General features: G+C 31.3%; 2 protein-coding genes across 2 annotated transcripts; both read right to left on the bottom strand.

The window, feature by feature from the left end:
* Positions 1 to 6184: 6184 nt before the first annotated feature.
* Positions 6185 to 8210, bottom strand: LOC111304187 (1-aminocyclopropane-1-carboxylate synthase 7-like). The gene is made up of 4 exons (XM_022900708.2): positions 7897 to 8210; positions 7678 to 7806; positions 7401 to 7561; positions 6185 to 7288 (listed from the first exon to the last, which is right to left on the bottom strand). The coding sequence occupies exons 1-4, from the start codon at positions 8065 to 8067 to the stop codon at positions 6427 to 6429; spliced, it is 1323 nt and encodes a 440-aa protein (XP_022756443.2). The 5' UTR covers positions 8068 to 8210; the 3' UTR covers positions 6185 to 6426.
* Positions 8211 to 16211: 8001 nt separating this feature from the next.
* Positions 16212 to 18765, bottom strand: LOC111304186 (uncharacterized). The gene is made up of 7 exons (XM_022900707.2): positions 18486 to 18765; positions 18254 to 18364; positions 18066 to 18134; positions 17744 to 17875; positions 16968 to 17045; positions 16747 to 16875; positions 16212 to 16669 (listed from the first exon to the last, which is right to left on the bottom strand). Exons 1-7 carry the CDS (start codon positions 18690 to 18692, stop codon positions 16490 to 16492), a joined length of 906 nt encoding a protein of 301 aa, XP_022756442.2. The 5' UTR covers positions 18693 to 18765; the 3' UTR covers positions 16212 to 16489.
* Positions 18766 to 19196: the final 431 nt, after the last annotated feature.

The raw sequence follows: 19196 nt of genomic DNA, 5'->3' as shown, positions 1-19196 counted from the left end.
AAAAAGAAATTGAAAAATTTTTCAATAATAAAGTTTTACTTTTTAATATATTTTTATTACAATAAAAAAATGGCATTACTTAAAGTTATGATCTATTTATTTTTTATTTTTTAGTGAAGATGAGATTAGGAATAACATTCACAAATATTTCTAAAATTAAATAAAATAAAAATGAAATGAACCAAATTTAAAATTCAACTTTGTGTTTCATCCTCACTGATTTTTGCCTCACAAAAGGCTGCCTGGCCCTTTTGCAATTGGGCGTTTTCTGCTGCAGCACTGGACTCCTTCCCCTGTAGTCTTGAACAAGAGCGTCTCAAACGGCCCATTTTTGAAACTAGTAGCAACAAGAAAAAGGCCTGACTTCATTTGGGTCCTTTTGGTTGCCCATGTTTTACTCATGATGCAAGTGATTCATATATATATAAATATATATGGGTTAATTATAAAAAAAAAAAAAAAACATATGAACTGAAACTAAGTTATCATTCAAACTCTTATCATTTTATTATAATTAATTAAAAATTTAAATATCTATTTTCATTTAATTAAACTCTTTATTGGACAAAAATTGATCACATAAGTCGTTAACCAATTTTGATCAAATCAAAAACTTAATTAGGTAAAAACAAATATTTAGATACTTAAAATCATGTTTAGTTCATAAGATTATGATAGGAGATGAGAAGATGATATTATAATTAAGATTAAATTAAATAATATCATCTCATTTTATGTTTGATACATGTAATAATTAAAATATAATAATTTATTTATTGATCAAAATTATCATTTTTCAAAATTTATACAATTTACATTATTGATATAATTTTTAATGATATAATATTACATATAAGTCTAATTTTATGGATTAAAAATAATTATCTTTACTTTAAAATGATTGAAACAACTTATACCAAGAGGATAATAATCATTTTTGTAATCATATCTATTTCAATTAGATACAAATTAAATATAATATAAAATAATTATCATACTATCTTCTTTATTATTTTATGCACAAAACATAACTTAATTGATTGTAATAAAAATATAACAGCTTATATGATAATTTAATTTTATTTCAAGGTTTTTTATAATTAAGTCTTCCTTTTTTTTTTTTACTTAAGATTACAACAGATTGAGCACTAATCATTGTAATTAAAAATTCAACATTCTATCAATAGATTAGGTAGTTGTTGACCTATTTCAATGAGTTAATTATGAATAATAATTTATTAAGATTTGTTATTAAAATATATTAGATGGGTCAATAATTCAATAGTTCTAATTTTTTCCATTTCAACGAAATATTTAGCCTCAATGACATAAGCTACAATTTATCAATTTGTTTAACCAACAACTAAAATATAATAACAAATTATAGTTAATAATTTACTAATTTTCTTAAGTAAAAAGGTAATAAATCAAGGAAACCAATGGCTACGTTACTAATCGTTTAGCAGCTTAGCGTTGAAAATGCAAGGTTGGGCTTGGCTTAACTGCATGATGAATTCTTAATTTGTTTGCCTAGCTAGATCTAGCCAGACCCATATAGAAAGGAAATTTTGACCAACCTCCTCCATGGAAGTTGATCCTATCTAGCTCAATCAAAAGCACCATATCATTACGAAATTTTCCTTTTCGAGCACTTACGTCTGTTCATACATAAGCAAGTACATCCACACACATTCTAGCATGTATTTGGACTTTGGAATAATTTTTAATGAGTTTGGTTGATGTGTAAAATTTTTTATATATTTTTCAAGTTAGGTTTTACAAAAATAAAACTAACCAACTGAAGTTTTGATACGAAAGAGTGATTAAACAATATAATTGAAATATTGTTAATTCAATAGGTTTGAGCTTAAATAATTTTGATTAAACAATATGTGAAGTTTGATTAGCTATATAATTAGTAATTAATTTTTTAAATTTATTTATATAATTATTTTTAAAAATAATATTTAATAAGTTGGATCCAAGATTTTTTTTAAGCTTATAATAAGTCAAAAACTTAGAATTCTTATTGTCCAACTCAATCAAATTCCTTTGTTCCTTCCATCACATTTGTGGCAAAAAGGTTGTATTATTGGGGGAGAGTTGAATGATTAGCTTGACACTATATATTGTTGGAATAACGTGTTTGGACTTTGGATAAGTAATATCATTGTACCATGTAAATCTTGTTAACAACACATCTTTGACATGACATCCATCCTATACAATCATTCCATCAAACTTTTTCAAGTTTTCCCACCAAAATTGTTTCATTTCAGCCCAAAATTAAAGAAAAAAAAAAAAAGGTGATGGGAATCGTGATTATGTGGACCGATGGCTCTCCATGGCAGCGCAGATTACGCAACCAGGATTGCCTTGGAAGGGAGGGTGGTTGGCAGCCAGGATGGAAGAATAGGACTATGTTGGATCATGTGCGTACGTGTCGTTTTATCATGGATTATGATTGTCTCCGTCTCCGTCAGCCACGTGGGTTGATCTCAACGGATGTGATCGAATCGACTGTTGGTCTTTGGCTGAGTTGACTAAGAAATCGTTGAATTTGTCAACACAGCGGCTTTGCTTTACAGGTGTTCGCATGTGAGGCAACATATGCTCTTTTCCATTCAAAATTCAATCTTTGTCATTATTTTCTCTAAGGTTTTCATTTTCTTTTAATCCATTTGATGCTTTTTGAAGTTTTAATTTTACAAGCGTTGGTTCGAGAGAATTAAATTTAATTTAAAACACATATTCATCTAAGAATTTTAATTTCAAAGCATGCATATCATCTTTACTTCATAATCTTTGAAACAAAAATTTTAATTCGAAACATATTATTTTACGAACTGATGAGTTAAAAAAAAAATCTAAAGAGACTAAAATTTCTTGAGAGAGTGTAATTAAAATGTTTTTATTTTTTGATAAAAAGAGAAAAAAAAAAAAGCTAAGACATATTAAAATTAATATGGTAAAATAATTTTTATTGGGTTTTCGGTTACAATTTTAAAAGGTGTCAAATATTGCTTGAAAAAACTTAATGCAAATTAAAAAAATATTTAGATAGGGAAGCTTAATAGTAATATTTTGTCTCACCCCAACAATTAGTATTATTATCTTTAACTAGTGGCTAACGAGCTCTAGAAGAATATAGAAGTTTTGGTTTCAAATCAAGATCTTCTTTTCATGTCTATCTTATGTAAAAAGAAATTAGTATAATTAATGACCGCTAATCTTCTTGAGGCTAATAAAATTGATGCTTAATTTGTGCAAACCATTCTATCAATAAGACGTTAACTTATTTTTTTCATCCAATCAACTATAGTTAGATGATAATGCTAGATTAGATAAACATCAAACCGTTAGTTATCGATGAGATGTTTGGAAAAATACATAGATAACAAAAACTAAGGTCTAATCACTCCAATAATCTCGGTCGTTTTTCTAACACTAAACTATATGATTAAGCTTCAATGGCCCATAGGATTTGGGTGTTTAGTTAAGATCATACACAAAAAAAAAAAAAAAAATTTATATATAGAATTGCCTAGAATATCTTATCTAATAATTATTAGCACATCTTAATCAAGGTTAGTGTATAGTTAAGATCATGCTGTAGTCTCTAAAGTATCTAATTATTGGCACGTCTTAATCAAGGTTAGTGTTAATTGAGCATGACCTGATTATGACAATTTGTAGGATCAACTGAAATGTGTTGGCCCCAAAGGAAGAGAAAACAAAAAACCTCTAATGTTAAAGGTTCAAAGTCCATCTTTCCAACCTAGCTAGCCATGATATTAGGGGGCTTTTTTTTTATGGTGTTGGCTGATGATTTTATTCATTGTGATCTTTCAGACCATTAATGTTACTAAGTGGTGAATGATAAACCAACAAATTCATTTGATAATTTATGGGTTCTGGTTAAGTGAATGCTCAATATAATTTTAGATGAACCAACACTTTTTTTTTTTTTTTTACAAAAAATGCTATATCTAAGGTAAAAAAAAAAAAAAGAATTGCAAGTATTTAAAATTGAATTTTAAATTTATTAAATCTAAAAAATAATTATATGAACTAAGTAAATTAATTACTTTGAATTTGTTGAACCAATATTAATTTATATAGATAGACTATAATCAGTTTGATCTTTCATAGAAGCATAAATAATATCCGAGAAGTTAAAAATAAAAAGAAATGGATAATAATAGTGATAATGGAAAGTTTTTTCTTTTGCTAGAAAAAGCTTGTTAGATTAATATTTGAGTGAATCTTGGATAATCTGTAGCTGTAAATCCCAGGGGAAAATGTCGCTATTTCTTAAGGAATTTGACAAAATTTTCTTAAATTTTCAAATGCAAATATAGGATAGGAAAACATAATGGTATAATGTTCCATCTATAAGTTTGATATGAAAGCTGTCACATCATACACATATATGTATGTGAATGTTTTTTGTATGGTTTGGGTGCAGCAAATAATGTCTATATCATTGGTCGGCTTAGAAAATCAAGCACGTAATTATAAGGTTGGCTTGGACAAGTGATGGGATTGATTTTGAAAAAATTAAAAATAATAATGAAGGTGAGATTAATTATTTTAATGATGCGATTAAAATCTATAATAATATATATGTTTAGATATAAAGTGAATTGTTATTCAAAGAAAAAATGATTGTTAAAAATATTAAAATAAAAATATAATAATAAATTATTTTTTTAATATATTTTAATATATTCAACATTTAAAATTTTAAAATTTTTATTGAAATATATAAACGATTTATTATATATTTATACTAATATTATATGAAAAACTTTAAATAAAAAATGAAAATAACAAAAAAAGACAAAGGGTAATCTAATCTCTACACTATACATTGGAGGGTAAAGGACAAAAGATAGCAGAAGCATAAAAGGAAAAAAGGGATGCAATGGAGTGGTCGATTTTTTACTGGACCCTTAAGCTGCAATGGCGATTGAAGACTTCAATACGACGAAAAAAAGTTGAATCGTGCTGAAACAAGTAATCCAAATAACTTTTACTGACGATTGAAGGTATGAATTGTGTATCAGTCGGTGACCCAAATGGAGCCATAGTCTAACCAATGGGGTCCGAAATTTAAAATTTCATTGCACAGTTTAGGGTAATTTGACCTTAAAAATTTTTTTTAAGGGGTCAATATAATACATAAAAGAAAATTAAGAATTAATTTATAGTTAGTAGAAGTTAGAAGTCACATAATTGTCTTTTGTTTCTAAAAGAACTAACCAAAAATTTAACAAAAACGAAAACAAATTAATTATCCATTATTTTTTCTAATAAAACTCTAATTTGTCAAGAAAGAATATTTTAGAAATGAATATAATAAAAAATACATTTCATAATCGAATGAGAGTTAGTTTGATAAAGGAATGGTTGATTACATATTTGAAATAATTGTATTTAATAATGTTGATAATGAAGCAATTATACAATAATTTCAAATTACGAAAACAAAATTGTGAAAGAATATTTTTATATTGAATTATTTTTTGTTATTAATTTATCTTAATTTTTTGTAATAACGTCATTATCATGTAAAGATTATGTATGAAAATTTTATATTTACATATATGTGTATTGTGAAAGAAAATACTTCTCAAGTCCCATTTTGTATGTTTCTCTTTTAATTTTTATAGAGATTAGAAGAAAATGTGTTTTACGTTTAGTATTGTATGTTAAAATTTTATAAAAACTATGTTTCATGATTTTTAATGTATATAAAAAAATAAAAAATATTTTTAAAATAATCAAAGTATTTGGTAATATATATATCTTGAAATGCATTTTGAAATGGGAAAGACTCTCCTCACCTAAGCTATAATTTAAAAAAAAAAAAAAAATCTTAACTTGTACAATATGAACTAAATTTTAAACTATATGATCTTCCACCATTCTAACATAATCATGATTTCATGACACGGTGGAGCTTCTGAATTGACTTCTTTCCTTGGTGGTATCCAATTTAACTAAGTAATTTCTTTTAGAAAGAAAAATTGATTATGTTTAGCTAAGGATTCAAAAACGAGCACATTTCTTGCTTGAATTGGATAATGACCAAGTCAAAGGCATTACAAAGAAATTAATCAAAGACAATAGTGTGTGTGTGTGCATATATATATATATATAATTTAAAAAGTAGTTTAGGTGACAAGAGAAAACGAAGTTCTTCCAATTAAAATAAATGGAAGAATTTTTAGGGAACTTGCTTTTACCAGAAGCAAGAAAACAAGAAGATAATCATGTACACCTAAACAAGAATATCAAAATCATACTTTGATTTACACATTAAAGACACAAACCTAATTCTTCAGACGGGTTATGTCGGCCAAAGAACCGAAATGGGTAAAACCCCCCACTAAAAACTGGTTGATGATGGTGAAGATTTTACTAGGTTTCTTTTCTCTTTCTTTGTTCCATGAATTTATGTATTCTTTCAAGTGCAACTCCAAGCGTCTGCTCACTCATGTTTGCAAAACAGACCCTGAACCAGCCTGGTTCGGAGCAATGGCAGGAGGATCCTGGTGATATGTTTATTTTCACTTCGTTCAAGATAGTCTTCCAAAGAGCCAATTCGCCTTCTCTTGTAGGTTCCTCCAGTAATGGACTTAGATTCATCCAGCAAAATAACCCAGCATTGCCTTTCAAGCATTCGATCCCGGCATTTTTCAACCCTTTAATGATCATGTCATATCTCTTGCTTAGTCTCTCCCTGTTCGTCTTTATGTAGTTTTCAGTGAACTCCTTGTTGGACAACATGCAAGCCAAGAGATGTTGTGTTTGAGAAGAAATCAAGGTGAAGCTTGACATCCTCCTGGCAGTTGTGACAACCTTGTCATTGTACGAATATATTGTTCCGACTCTAAAACCTGGAAGGCCAAGATCTTTAGAAAGACTGTAAACGATGTGAACTCTTTCAGAATTTTTGTAGTCACGAGCGTCAAGAACTTCTGCAATGCTTATGAATTCGGGCGATGAGAAGGTTGATCCAGAGTAAATTTCATCTGAGACAAGGTGGATGTTTTTGCGTGTGGCGAAATCAAGAATCTCTTCCAGGACTGATCTTTGGAGTGTTGCACCTGACGGGTTTGAGGGGTTTGTTATCAGTACTCCTCTCACTTTCAAGTTCATGGATTCTGCACATTGATATGCAGCTTCCAGGGCTTGATGTGTAACTTGGAAATTGTTTGAGCTATCGCAATGGATTGAGACAATTTTCACACCGGTTCTCCACCTCAGATCTCTGTCAAATCTGAAGGAAGCAAAACAGTTCAAATTAGAGCTGGGGTAAAAACATGAAGGAGCATGGAAATGCATAGGACATGAACTTCCAAGAAAATGTTATTATCGGAACTTGTTCCTACCCCGGATAATATGGTGTTGGAACCAGCAAAGCGTCCCCAGGATCTGCCAAAATGAATGTTAATAGCTCATTAGCTGCAGTTGCGCCTGCAGTTAGGACTATTCTATCAGGGTTGAATTTAGCTCTTCCCCCTCTAATTTGCTCCATGAAATTTGCCATAGCCTGTTGCAAAATGAACATGTTTTAGTAGGCTTGAAAAACTAGCTACTTTCTGACTTGTGCTTATATATGAAACCTGTTTCTGTTAGGATAACAATCTTGAGGTTCAAGAAAAGTACCTGTCGGAAAGATTTTAGTCCATGGTAGTCTTGAAACAAAGCATTTTCTCTAAAGCCAGGTGCTCCTTTCCCCCAGCTAGATGCTTCCGAATGCTCTTCCAAGAACTTCTCCAGTAAATCAAATGAAACCTGTTCGAGGAACAAGAAAGAGAATTACATGCAAATTCTAATTGATTCATTTTTGCTGTTGTTAAGTAACTGTTTTGCCCGGACACTTACTTGATTTTCAGCCAGTCCCATCTGTATGACTCCTGACAGGTTGTCTGATTCATCGTAGGGGTTTTCGTCGTATGCTTTCCAGCCTGCAAAGTATGGAGAGTCTTCTCCATGAGTTTTAGAAACCGCAACCTTTGATAGCCCAACAGAAGGTTGCTCAATCTCTATAGCCATGTCTATCTTTCTAACTGAATAAGTAAAGCCTTTTCTGTGAGGGAGCTGTTGAGTACTAAAAAAAAAGGCAAGGATAGACGAGAGAGAGAGAGAGAGAGAGAGAGAGAGGGACAGAGAGAGGAGAGCTTCAAGGAGATGAATATGCTGATGAATAAAGACCTGCCCTTATATATATAGGATCCGGGAAGCCCTTTGACACAGAAAAAAAGGCCTTACAACTTGCCTGGTTCTTTCAGAAGATAGAAAATAAAAAATATTTATCAATGATTGATTCTATAGTGTAAACAAAATCAAAGGTCACCTTTTACAGATAGTATTTATCTCCAGTGACAACTGTTAGCTTCTGTCATCTTGTCAAATCTTTCTTTATCTCAATCTCCATGAGATCCATACCAAATATGGTGGTTGATTTGTACAGGAAAGGTTGGTGCCCATTGAGGCTTTAATTCTCAAATTTCTTTTCGTTAGAATATACAAAGGTTCTTATCTCTTTTATCATACTATCTTCAAGCAATTACTCTCTTGATTTATAATATATTACTAATTTCCTTTTAAACTAATGGTGATTGAGTTCCCTTTGCAAGTCTCCACTTCCCAACCTATGACTAATAAAATCCCTGTTTGAAAAAATAATTTCCTCAGTGAAAATCAAATGCATATATTACAAAACAATTATGTGGAGAGATCTAAGAGTAGTTAAGTTCTGATAACCTGACAAAGATCCCAATTTACTGAAGATTAAGATTCTGATTTGCAAACAAAGTTGGGACAAAACAGAAGCTCCGAGAAGATCTGATGGTCCCACTGATGCATTAGTTCCAAGCAACAGAACCTATTACTTCTTCAGGGTCTTGAGGATTTCATCATTATGGATGATCATTTATCTAATCTAGGTTTAATCAAAGGTAATCTTAAGCAAAATCAATCATGGGGCTTTATGATTTAATCATTCAGTTAATCATATATATATACACACGAAATGATCATTAGATCATCAGTGCTTATTAAAGTCAAATACTTTGCTTCTGGTTATTCTGCTAGTCCTTCGTAAGTACATATGCAGAAGGAAAAAAAAACGTTTAGGTATATTATGATTTTTTTTATACAAAATAAATCGTAGTTTGGAATAAAAAAAAATTGTGGGTACTAACTTTTAAAAATTATTGCATAAAACAAATAACTAATTATAAACTTTCGATTACATTATGATTTGAAAGCTAATTAACTTTGTAAATGGCTAATTAGATTCATTAATTATAATGACATACTTTAATTACATGTCTGGTTTTCTTTCTTTGTTACTAATATCTAGGTATACAATATGCCCACATGTAAGAGTTAAGATATTTGTCAAGATTATGATGGTTTTTTTCTTTTTTTTTTTTGGGAAAGAAAAAAAAAGAAAAAAAAAAGGCTTTTAGATTTCAACTAACTAACATAGAGAATAAACATTAAACAAAACCCTCATAACAGAAACCAAAGAGAAGAATATGCTTTTCTTTGTATATATGATCATCGACGTGGGGCTCGAGATCATGTGCGGGAATTCAACACGCAATTAATAGATTGCATATATACTAACAGTGCAAAAATAGAGAACATCAAAGGAGTGGAGTGGTCGATGACGACTGTTCCGCTACTTCCACCGTTTCAAGAGACACAAGTATCGTGTAATCATTTTTAAATATTATATTTAATAGATATGAAGTAAATTTTTTAAATAAATATTGAATATATCAAATCAATAAAAAAGAATGTTATTTTAAAATTTTTAGAAAAACGAAATGAACTTAAAAAAAAATTTGAAAACACTTTCGACCGTATTAGAAAAATAAAACTCATTCTTGAACTGTGTCAACTGACGGGGTTACCCTGCAGTAAGAACAAAGTGATTGGCTTCTGTCATTGATTATAGAATAAAGAGTTACGCAGCAATTAAATCACATATTCTAGAGTAAACCCAATTTTTTAATGCATGGAAGTCACCAAAACCAGCTTCTACCACATCATATATATCACAAAATAAATAAAATAGTACTGTCAGTGTGGTAGGTAACTGCAAGCTGCTAAGAAGCAGTCTTATCCACTAATATACGTTAAAGTCTAATTGCTTAAATTTATTGTGCTTAGTGGAATCCAACTGATAAGCAACTGGATATGGAAGCACCCCAGAAATTGGGATTTCAGAAAGGAAAATGACAGGCCAATTGGTTTTATGGGGAACTTACAACTGGACACCCTCAATTTCAAAGTACCTTTTGATCCTGCATTTAACACACTAATAAGCTAACTGTGTCAACATCATATAATTAAGGGCCATGTTTATCACTTCATACTTTGAATTTAGACTAGAAAGTGAAAAAAGCAACCGAGTATGTTCTTCAATTCAGATATCTGATCTCTGCATTTGATGTTGCTGCTCCACCAGACGATAGCCTTGCCTTCAATTGCTACCGACAACATGCGCTTAAAATGTCAGAAATCACTCGTATATATTACATAATTGAAGGAAAACTCTTCACCATTGAAATTCTGCAAGATTTACAGGCTCTCTGTTCCAACTTTAACCCCAAGGAGTAAGATCAGACCAAACAACTATTAAGATAAAAGGGGGTGTATGTTTGTATATTTGCATCCCTATTAGCGGTCATGAATCTTCGTGGAAGATATAATGCCAATAAGGACATGCCACGTCGGAATCTTTATTCTAATAATCATGCTAAGTTCATGTCGATAGAGAGAGAAACAATAGTGGAATATTGGGTAGTTCAGATTATTAATGCTACCAACGCTTGGACATGTAAGAAAATAAGGTTTTCCAATAAGATTGCATGCTTCAACAAATATTATACGTGCTCTCTCTTTCCCTCCTTTCTATTCATTATTAAACTATTTTTTTTTCATTTTTTTACTTAAAAATCACTGTTTATATTTAAATAATCATTTAAAAATAATTATATAAATCAAATGAATTTAAATTTCATTTTGTATAAATATAAATTCCATACTTACTTAATATGTTCTTTGTTTTTTATATATTTATGTAAGATTCGTTTCGGTACAACAAGTTTTGTGAACCCCGTAAGCATGCAATGTTCTTTGAAACCTGCTCATCATTGTCTTCATATTGGAAATTTCCTGTTGATTGATGCGAGTAAAAGTATGATACTTAGCCCTACATACAGTACTACATGAAAAATGTTCTTTGACTTTTGTTTTTTTGTTGAATATTTCTAATTAATGAATTGCTATATAATAGTTGTGATAAAGTATAACAAAATGTGATCCACAGGCATCTCATAGGTTTTTGAATTTTGATTACTAACAATATACATGATCAAGACTACTCAAAATCATTCTTTATCATTAGTGTCTTGTACTTATGAATTTTTATTTTATATCATTAATTTTATCTTTCAAAAACATTTTATCAATTAAAAATTTGCGACTTCAATTTAAAATCTTAAATTCAAATTGTAAGAAAGAAAAAAATATATACTTCTATAAAAAAAATAGTTATTTTACTATTTCTTTCACTTGATTTTATTTTACAAAAAAACTCGTAGATTGGAGATAAAAAAAAATTACAGGTGCTAAAATTTAAATTTATTAAATAATATATTTTAAAAATAATTATATAAGTTAAGATCTTAATTATCTTTTTCACTTAGTTTTATCTTTTATATATATATATATTATTTCTTTTCCCCATATAAATGAATTATTTTTTGAAGGAGTACTTAGCAAATAATTGCAACACATGAGCCAAGAGTGGCCTTTTTCATGAAAGAATTTTCTATATTTCTCCATGTGCTTTCTCCTACTCTTCCCCCTCACCTCAACCTGTTGGAGTCAAATGATTTGTTCCTTAATCAGTATATTGTGATCCTTGAACAGCAACAAGCCCTAGATCAGATCATAAGTTTTCCATTTATATATAATTTTTGTTTCGAATTCTTGAACATTTCAGTTTGTTCTTTATTTGTTTATCCGACTTTTGGATTGATTTTGATTTTTCTCTGCTTAAATGCATGTAAAATCCACCCCTTGGCCGACCAGGCAAACCACGCAGGCAGCAGCATCGATCACAATCATCCACGCAGCATTACTTACATTGGAACTCTTGAAATATAGGGTTTTATATAAATATTCTTAGGTTGTTTAGAGATTAGATGTTGACCTCGTAACTTGGTGAAACATACACATGCTTTGGCAACTTGATATCTTTAAGTAGTAAAATATTTACTGAACACCTTTGAAAGGAGAATGCGAATCGCATCATCAATTACTTCGCCCGTGAAACCTAATCAAACAATATCAGTAAAGGAAAAGGGACTTCTGCTTAATTTAAGAACCCGTTCGATGCAGTGGTGATTATATAAGTCATGGTGAACATTATTGAACGTAGACTTATGTTCAAATAAGTTGATGGATACAAAATGATGAAAGAGTTAAGAAATGATACCCTAGAAAAGTTAAATTTAAATAGAAAATATTCCTCCAATGAGTTATGAAATGATCAATTTTTAAATCCGTAATTTAAATTCATTTAATTCATTCAATCATCAAGTATCATTTAATAAGTTCAAAATTTAAATTTCAATATCTATAATTTACTTTCCTATCTCCACAGTGGTGTCTCTTTTTGTGAAAAAAAAGTTATCAATGTCCCTAACTGGGTAAGCCAATTGTACAATAAGGACTTGGAGGGGTGAATGCAAGAAAAAGAAAATAAATTTTTTTCAAGATTTTTTTGACCCTAAGTTATCTCAGCTTTCAGATCCACATATGCCATCACCCTCCCACCAAGCTAGGACCACGTTTAGATTATGCAATAGTACTGTTCCTGATTGCTTTACTTTGCAAATTAATAGACTTGTTAAAAAATACGTAAGCCTGGTAATGCAGAGGCTATAGCTTATAAATTAAGGCCTAAGAACAACTTGCTGCCTCCAATTGCCAAGTCAATGGAAAACATGCTCATTGACTTCACAATAGCAATTTTTAGAGGTAACTGAAGTAATATTAACCAGCTTAAAGAGTCACGTTAATCAGACAAATTTCGAAGAGAAAAATTTGATTCCCAAATTAATTAAAATCATAAAGTAAGATGAAATGGCAGACAAACTCCAGGAATCCAGCCCCTGTGCTCCAGAATCCCTTAATCTGCCCAAGGAAGACCCGTGTCCTTTTTCTCCACCATGTAATTGGACACCTACCTCTTATCACCATCACATGTCGACAAAATCTACTCAACATTTAGATTTTAGACAGCTCAATGAAGCAGCTTTGGTTGGTCCTTTTCACTTCTAATTTCTTCGCAAAATATGACTAGAAGATAAGAACCCTAAATAAAATTGCCCACCAACTCAAGCTGAGTGGTAGTTCAATGCAAGAGGCACACTAAAGATGAAATTCTAAAGAAAAAGGAATTTCCTTTTATATATAGACTCCTAGAGCGATAATATTTAATGCCTTATTCTTACTCTCAAAATTTTCATGTGGTAGTTCATTTCTCATATTGACAATAACTTGATAGCCATCAATTTGGAGTTGTAATTAAGAATAATATATGTTGATAGATAATGAATGTAGAGGTTACATATTTCTTTTTTTTTTTTTTTTTTTTGGGTTAGGATTGGATTTGAACTCAAAACCTTGTTTGAATGATCTGAACAAGATTAAAAACGGGAGAACCAAAAGTGAAAGATTGTCAAATATTTCTGCTGGCACTGCATTGCTGAAGAAGGTTTAAGCTACAAGCAATCAACATAAATCTTCAAGTTTTGAATATCCAACAATTTCCTCGCAGAGCCAGCCATGCAATGCAACAAACCCCTACAACACCTCTGCTGTAGCTTACCAAGTTAGGAAAAGGTTCCTCTTTTGACTTTCAAAGTTCAAATGGACAGAGAAAAGGGACAGGACAGGGCTCTCCTAGTCTTAATTGAATTGTTAATTACCAAGATATGTTATGAGTCCCAACTCCCAACTAATAATCACCATAAAGAAAGTTTTAACATAGAAAATGATAAGACAAACTCCAGAAATCCTGAGCTTCTGCCTCAGAATCCATCAATTTACCCAAGGAAACTCGTTTTTTCTATCCCCTATGTCTTTAGAAACCTACTTCTGTCAGCATCAAATGTTGACAAAAACGCCAAGCAAAATTTTTAAAAAGCTTCGTTGCAAAATTTGTGCTGGCATGACAACATTCTTGAGTTACCATCAGCTAAAATGGAGAGAATATTGTAGAAAATCTTCCCATTATACTGGTTTATACATTCATTGGTGGAAATTATTGTATTTAATATATATATATATATACACACACACATTCTTTACAGTGTTGGTTTCTCTGTTCTGGTTAAAAGAAAATAATAAACAAAACTTCTTTAAATATGAAAAGAAATCATTATCTTCTCGTTAAAGTCTCTAAATCATCTTCTATTCACATTAACTAAGAATCCTTTGACTGCGTCTATCACAAAACGACATCACAGCAAGATGACAATCCTTCTCATCACGCTACCAAAAATCCTTACAGCACGGTGAGAATTACTCTCACCACGCCACCAAAGGATTCTTACAGCGTGAGAAAAATCTCTCATCATGCAACTAAAAAAATTCATAAATTTATTATATTCATATGATAGTATTTAGTTAAGAGCAATTAATTTAATACTGTGCTGCCTACTATATTCCCTCACTTTTTAATGAGTAATCTTTGGAGATTTCATACCAAATCATAATCAGATTAATTAGATTCTTAACTCCTATTATTTTATATTGTAGTTTCCTAACAGCTTTGCTTAGATCTTCATTTCTGGTTGCACTTCTTAAGTTAATTATTCTTGTTTTTGACTTCTGACTTTAATGGCATAATTATTTGTAAAGTTTATCATGATTTGGGTATTAAGCAGGTGATCAAACCATGTATAACAAACACTTCATATCTCATGCATATAATAGAAAGAGGGTTATTTATAATTAACATCACCCAATTCATATCTTCATCTAAATCTTCTTTAATAATCTTTAATGTTCTCTCAATCCCATCTAATTTTTAGCAGTTATATATACATATATGTAAAGGAAATTGTGTTTTCGTTGTGATTATATTGAATTGAAAATTAATTTATCAGTGATAATATATATGCTAATTTTGCATTGCATAATTAAACTTATACCAACTTTTTTTGGGGTGAGAATATGCGAATTAATTAAATTAAACAACCAATAACAATTCTCAAAGTCAAAATCCATATTTGGTACAAATTAGGAGTAAATTAATGGAGTAATATGCTTTGACAATAGTTCCTATTGTTAGTGGTCTTCATGTTTATAATACACTCATTTTTATGACTTGTTTTTTTTATACAAAAGTGATCACAACCTAAGAATAGATGAAGAGATTGCAATTGCTGATAATTTAAACTCCAAATTTGTATATCTTAAAGGTAGTCATATGGACCAACTAAATTAAACTCATGACTTGCTTTATAATAATAATAATTCTTTGTCATATCTTTTCTATCCAAACTACTACCTTGTAAATTTTGCATACATGGTTAATTCTTTTCAATGTGAAAATAAAAAAAATTTTGTGTCCTTGGAGGTCAAAACTCAAATGGTTTGATTTATTCAAACAAGTGATATCTTCCCTTGTGTTATCTAAAAAAGGCCCAATAATTAAAAGATAAAGAGCCCAATCCAAAAGAGCCCTTATTACCATAAATATCGTACTGACACTTGGATTTTCAAAATGGTGGTTATGATGAGTGGTGGGACGATTAGTGTTAATCTATAAATTTCTGATACGAGTTGGAATGCCAAAATCCAGTTATATTGATGAGAACTTGAGCAGCATTTCTCTATGGCTTTTATATCGATAAAGTTGCAAGCACTATATATATATATATATATTGTAACCAAAGCATACTGCCACTTGCTGAATCCATGTTGAATATGGAGGGGTGGCTGAGCAACCTAGTTAAGAGTGGACAACTGATATGGGTTGGGTTCCTTGGTTCATTGATACAAGTCTGAAGTAGCATAAGGCATGGGAAGTGAAAGTAGGGATTGGTGCACAACAACAGGATCTAATATCAGAAACTCCTTATTTAAACTCATAAATTCAACAGTAGATAAAAAGAGAGACGTTTCAACAGATTTTGTGTATTGAAAATCAGCAAATAAATGAAGTTGCTACTTGTTAAGAGAGTACCACGGATGAAGGGAATCATCAAAACTTCCCCAAGGACGGGGAAAGAAAAGTTCAGGGAAAAATGGTATTTACTTGATTTTCGACTCGATCAACTTCTTCCGAGTAAATGAGTAACAAAGCATATTAATACAGTGGAAGAAAACAAACAAGAACTGCTAACCATTGGCATTTCTCACACGTTTAGTTCATGGTATCCTAAAGCTCTGCCTTGTTGGCCTTTGAACGGGCAGCTTTAATTCCTTTCCACCACCTTTGTACCTGGTTGGACACCTTGTTTGCATGTTTCTTCAATGTTTCACTCGCATTTTTTATTCCATTGCCGATCTTCTGTTTCCAATCACCTTGTCTACTTTCTTTCTCTCTCAAAAGTTTTCCCTGAGAAAAAAATAAATCATAATCAAATCAAAAATCTTATGAAAATTTTAATCCATTTTAGAGTTTTGTTTAAGTACCAAATTAGATGAAAATTGTTCCTCCTCATCCTCATCTTCTTCATCATTATCATCATCTTCACCCAAGTTCTTCATGTTCATCAGCTCCTCCCTTGAATACATTTTCATGCTGGGTGCCCCTGGCATACCCTGAATCACAAAAAAATTAAACAATTAAATAAATATCACATATAAACATCAGGTATGCAAACCATAATAATTAGCAATAAATCTTTAATCACCTCCATGGATCGTAAGATCTTTTCCATTTCAGCCTCTTTAGTTGGCTTGGGTACAAAAGGTTCTCCTCGAGTCCTATCCTGTATATATCAATGAGGAGAAAACAATTTGATTGAGTTAATAAACTTGACACATCTTTTCCTCACACCAGATCTAAAAGGTAACCTGATCAATGGACATTGACATACAACAATATAACAACAAGCTCCTTACAGAAAAACCAGTTCTACACAGGAGAAGCTTTTAGAATTTGAAGACACTGTTGTACTAAAGTAAAATAGCTGTTGTGATATACAAGGAGTCAGACTAAGGCATTCAAAGCATTTTATGGAGAGAGTGAACTAGTAGAAAGATAATGATTAAATAAAACAAGTCAGTCCACAAAAATTATATTCATATTATCCAAATTATGCAGGTTCAGTTCAAAAAGGATTGCCTACCAGCAATTCGCTACAAAAACAGAAAGGTGTACTTTGGAATGTACTATAACAAAAGAACATAGCAGAAAGTAAATGACGATACAGAAGTAATGCTTGCAAGGTTCCTGGAGATGAAGATTTTTTGAGATTCAATTACAGATGGGGAATCAAGAAGCACATGCGATTAATAGCCTACCCTATCAAAAACAGCAAGAAGGATTAGCCAAATTTGAAACAAAGTTCAGCTATTACTACAGAATAGCAAGTATCCATCTTATGCAGGATTAGTGCTTTCTAACAATAGTCAGAAGACTACACTTAACGAAAAGAAAGCAGTACAGAATGGCGAATCCAAGTACCTTTGGTAGTGGAGGAGGCTTGGTTTTGCAAGTCTTAGTCAGGTCTTTACATAAATAATTCACCAGTGACTCAATATCCGGCTTGGACGTGTATATATATTCAGCTACATCAGTATCAGAATATCCCATAACCTGAAAAAGCATAAGCAGGCCGACTTAACAGTCTCATATCACAACTGCTAAAATCAAAGACCAAGTATTATGAGCTGAACTTTCTAAGGAAGGAAAATGCACAAAAATTTCACATGCTCACAGCGACACTAGACTGCATTGATCAATCCAAAATATATTTTACGTATGTTAAACTTATCAAAATTCTAACCTCCTGACATGCTCGCTCGACTGTCTTACACTCTGAATTGCAAATTCCTTCAGCATCCTGTTCGATTAGCTGTAAATAGATGGCACTTTCATGAGTCAGCATGGTAAAATTAACAAGAAAATGCCCAGAAGCAACAAAGCATAAAAATCTTTAAAATGCTCAAACAATCAGGAATCCATTCACCTCACCTCTAGCTTATCTCTTTGCTCTACTATATCAATCTTCAAAATCCAATCAGCTTCCTCCTTCTTCAAATTACAAACATTCTCAGCAATCTCGATGATTTGATATTCCGATATCTAAACCCCACCAAACCAAACAGAAAAATCAAAATCAAAATAAAATTTAAAAAACCACCAAAACAGAATTGAAAGAAAGAATATTTATACAATAAAAAGAAATCCCAGATGATACAAAGACCTTCTTGGGAGAGATTTGGGCTTGTTTCGTTTGTGCTTGTTGGTACAACTGTGATGCCACCTTCTCACAAACTTGACATTTAATGTAAGGAATGTCTTCCTTTCTAGCAACTGCCACTGGTTTCTTGGCACACAGAGAGACAGGCACCCATGTTGACAACAACAAAACTGAACCTAAAAGAACTAAAATTTTCTCCATCTTTCTCATATTCTCTCTTGATTCTAACGAACGTTTAGCTGAACTGAGAGAGATGTTAGAAAAGATCCTTTTTTTAACGAACTGATTGAAGTAGACTTGAAGTCAGCGTTTTGAAAAAGAAAAATAGATACGTGTTTCGCTGCATCTGATTGGTTGCTTTGAGGTTTTAAAAGATGGGGTCCATTATTTTCAACCAATAGAATTGGAGAAAATACGTAATTCTGGTTTTAAGGTGATTTTGTTCAACCCTAGGAAGACTTCGCTGACTTAATTTCTCTGGTTGATCAGAGCCGTCTAAACTTCATATTGGGACCCCACTCATTTATGCTTGCGTGGCAGAATTTTGCAGCAACTGTATGAACTGGAGACAATGAAACCGGAGGACATCTGAAAACCTGCCTAAAACCCTAAATCCAGAGCCTGCGGGGTTGAGCTTTTAGGAATATTAAGGTTTATCTCGTCAAACTTTCCCTTATAAAAACCCCTAAATTTCACAAATTTTAGTAAGTTTGT

This window comes from Durio zibethinus, chromosome 13 (assembly GCF_047325235.1).
Source record: "Durio zibethinus cultivar Kanyao isolate XHJ-2024 chromosome 13, ASM4732523v1, whole genome shotgun sequence".
Classification (NCBI taxonomy): Eukaryota; Viridiplantae; Streptophyta; class Magnoliopsida; order Malvales; family Malvaceae; genus Durio; species Durio zibethinus.
The sequence above is the reverse complement of the archived record's forward strand: the minus strand, read 5'-3'. Positions and strand labels throughout refer to the sequence as shown.

Excerpts from the sequence above, each read along its gene's own strand:
- LOC111304186 (XM_022900707.2), bottom strand. The coding sequence starts at position 18,692 with ATGAGAAAGATGGAGAAAATTTTAGTTCTTTTAGGTTCAGTTTTGTTG. Across the intron at positions 18,135-18,253 it reads AGCAAAGAGATAAGCTAGAG|CTAATCGAACAGGATGCTGA; the intron begins GTGAGGTGAATG and ends ATCTATTTACAG. Across the intron at positions 16,670-16,746 it reads AACAATTTTCATCTAATTTG|GGAAAACTTTTGAGAGAGAA; the intron begins GTACTTAAACAA and ends TTTTTTTCTCAG.
- LOC111304187 (XM_022900708.2), bottom strand. The coding sequence starts at position 8,067 with ATGGCTATAGAGATTGAGCAACCTTCTGTTGGGCTATCAAAGGTTGCG. Across the intron at positions 7,562-7,677 it reads GACTAAAATCTTTCCGACAG|GCTATGGCAAATTTCATGGA; the intron begins GTACTTTTCTTG and ends ATTTTGCAACAG. Across the intron at positions 7,289-7,400 it reads CCAACACCATATTATCCGGG|ATTTGACAGAGATCTGAGGT; the intron begins GTAGGAACAAGT and ends TGCTTCCTTCAG.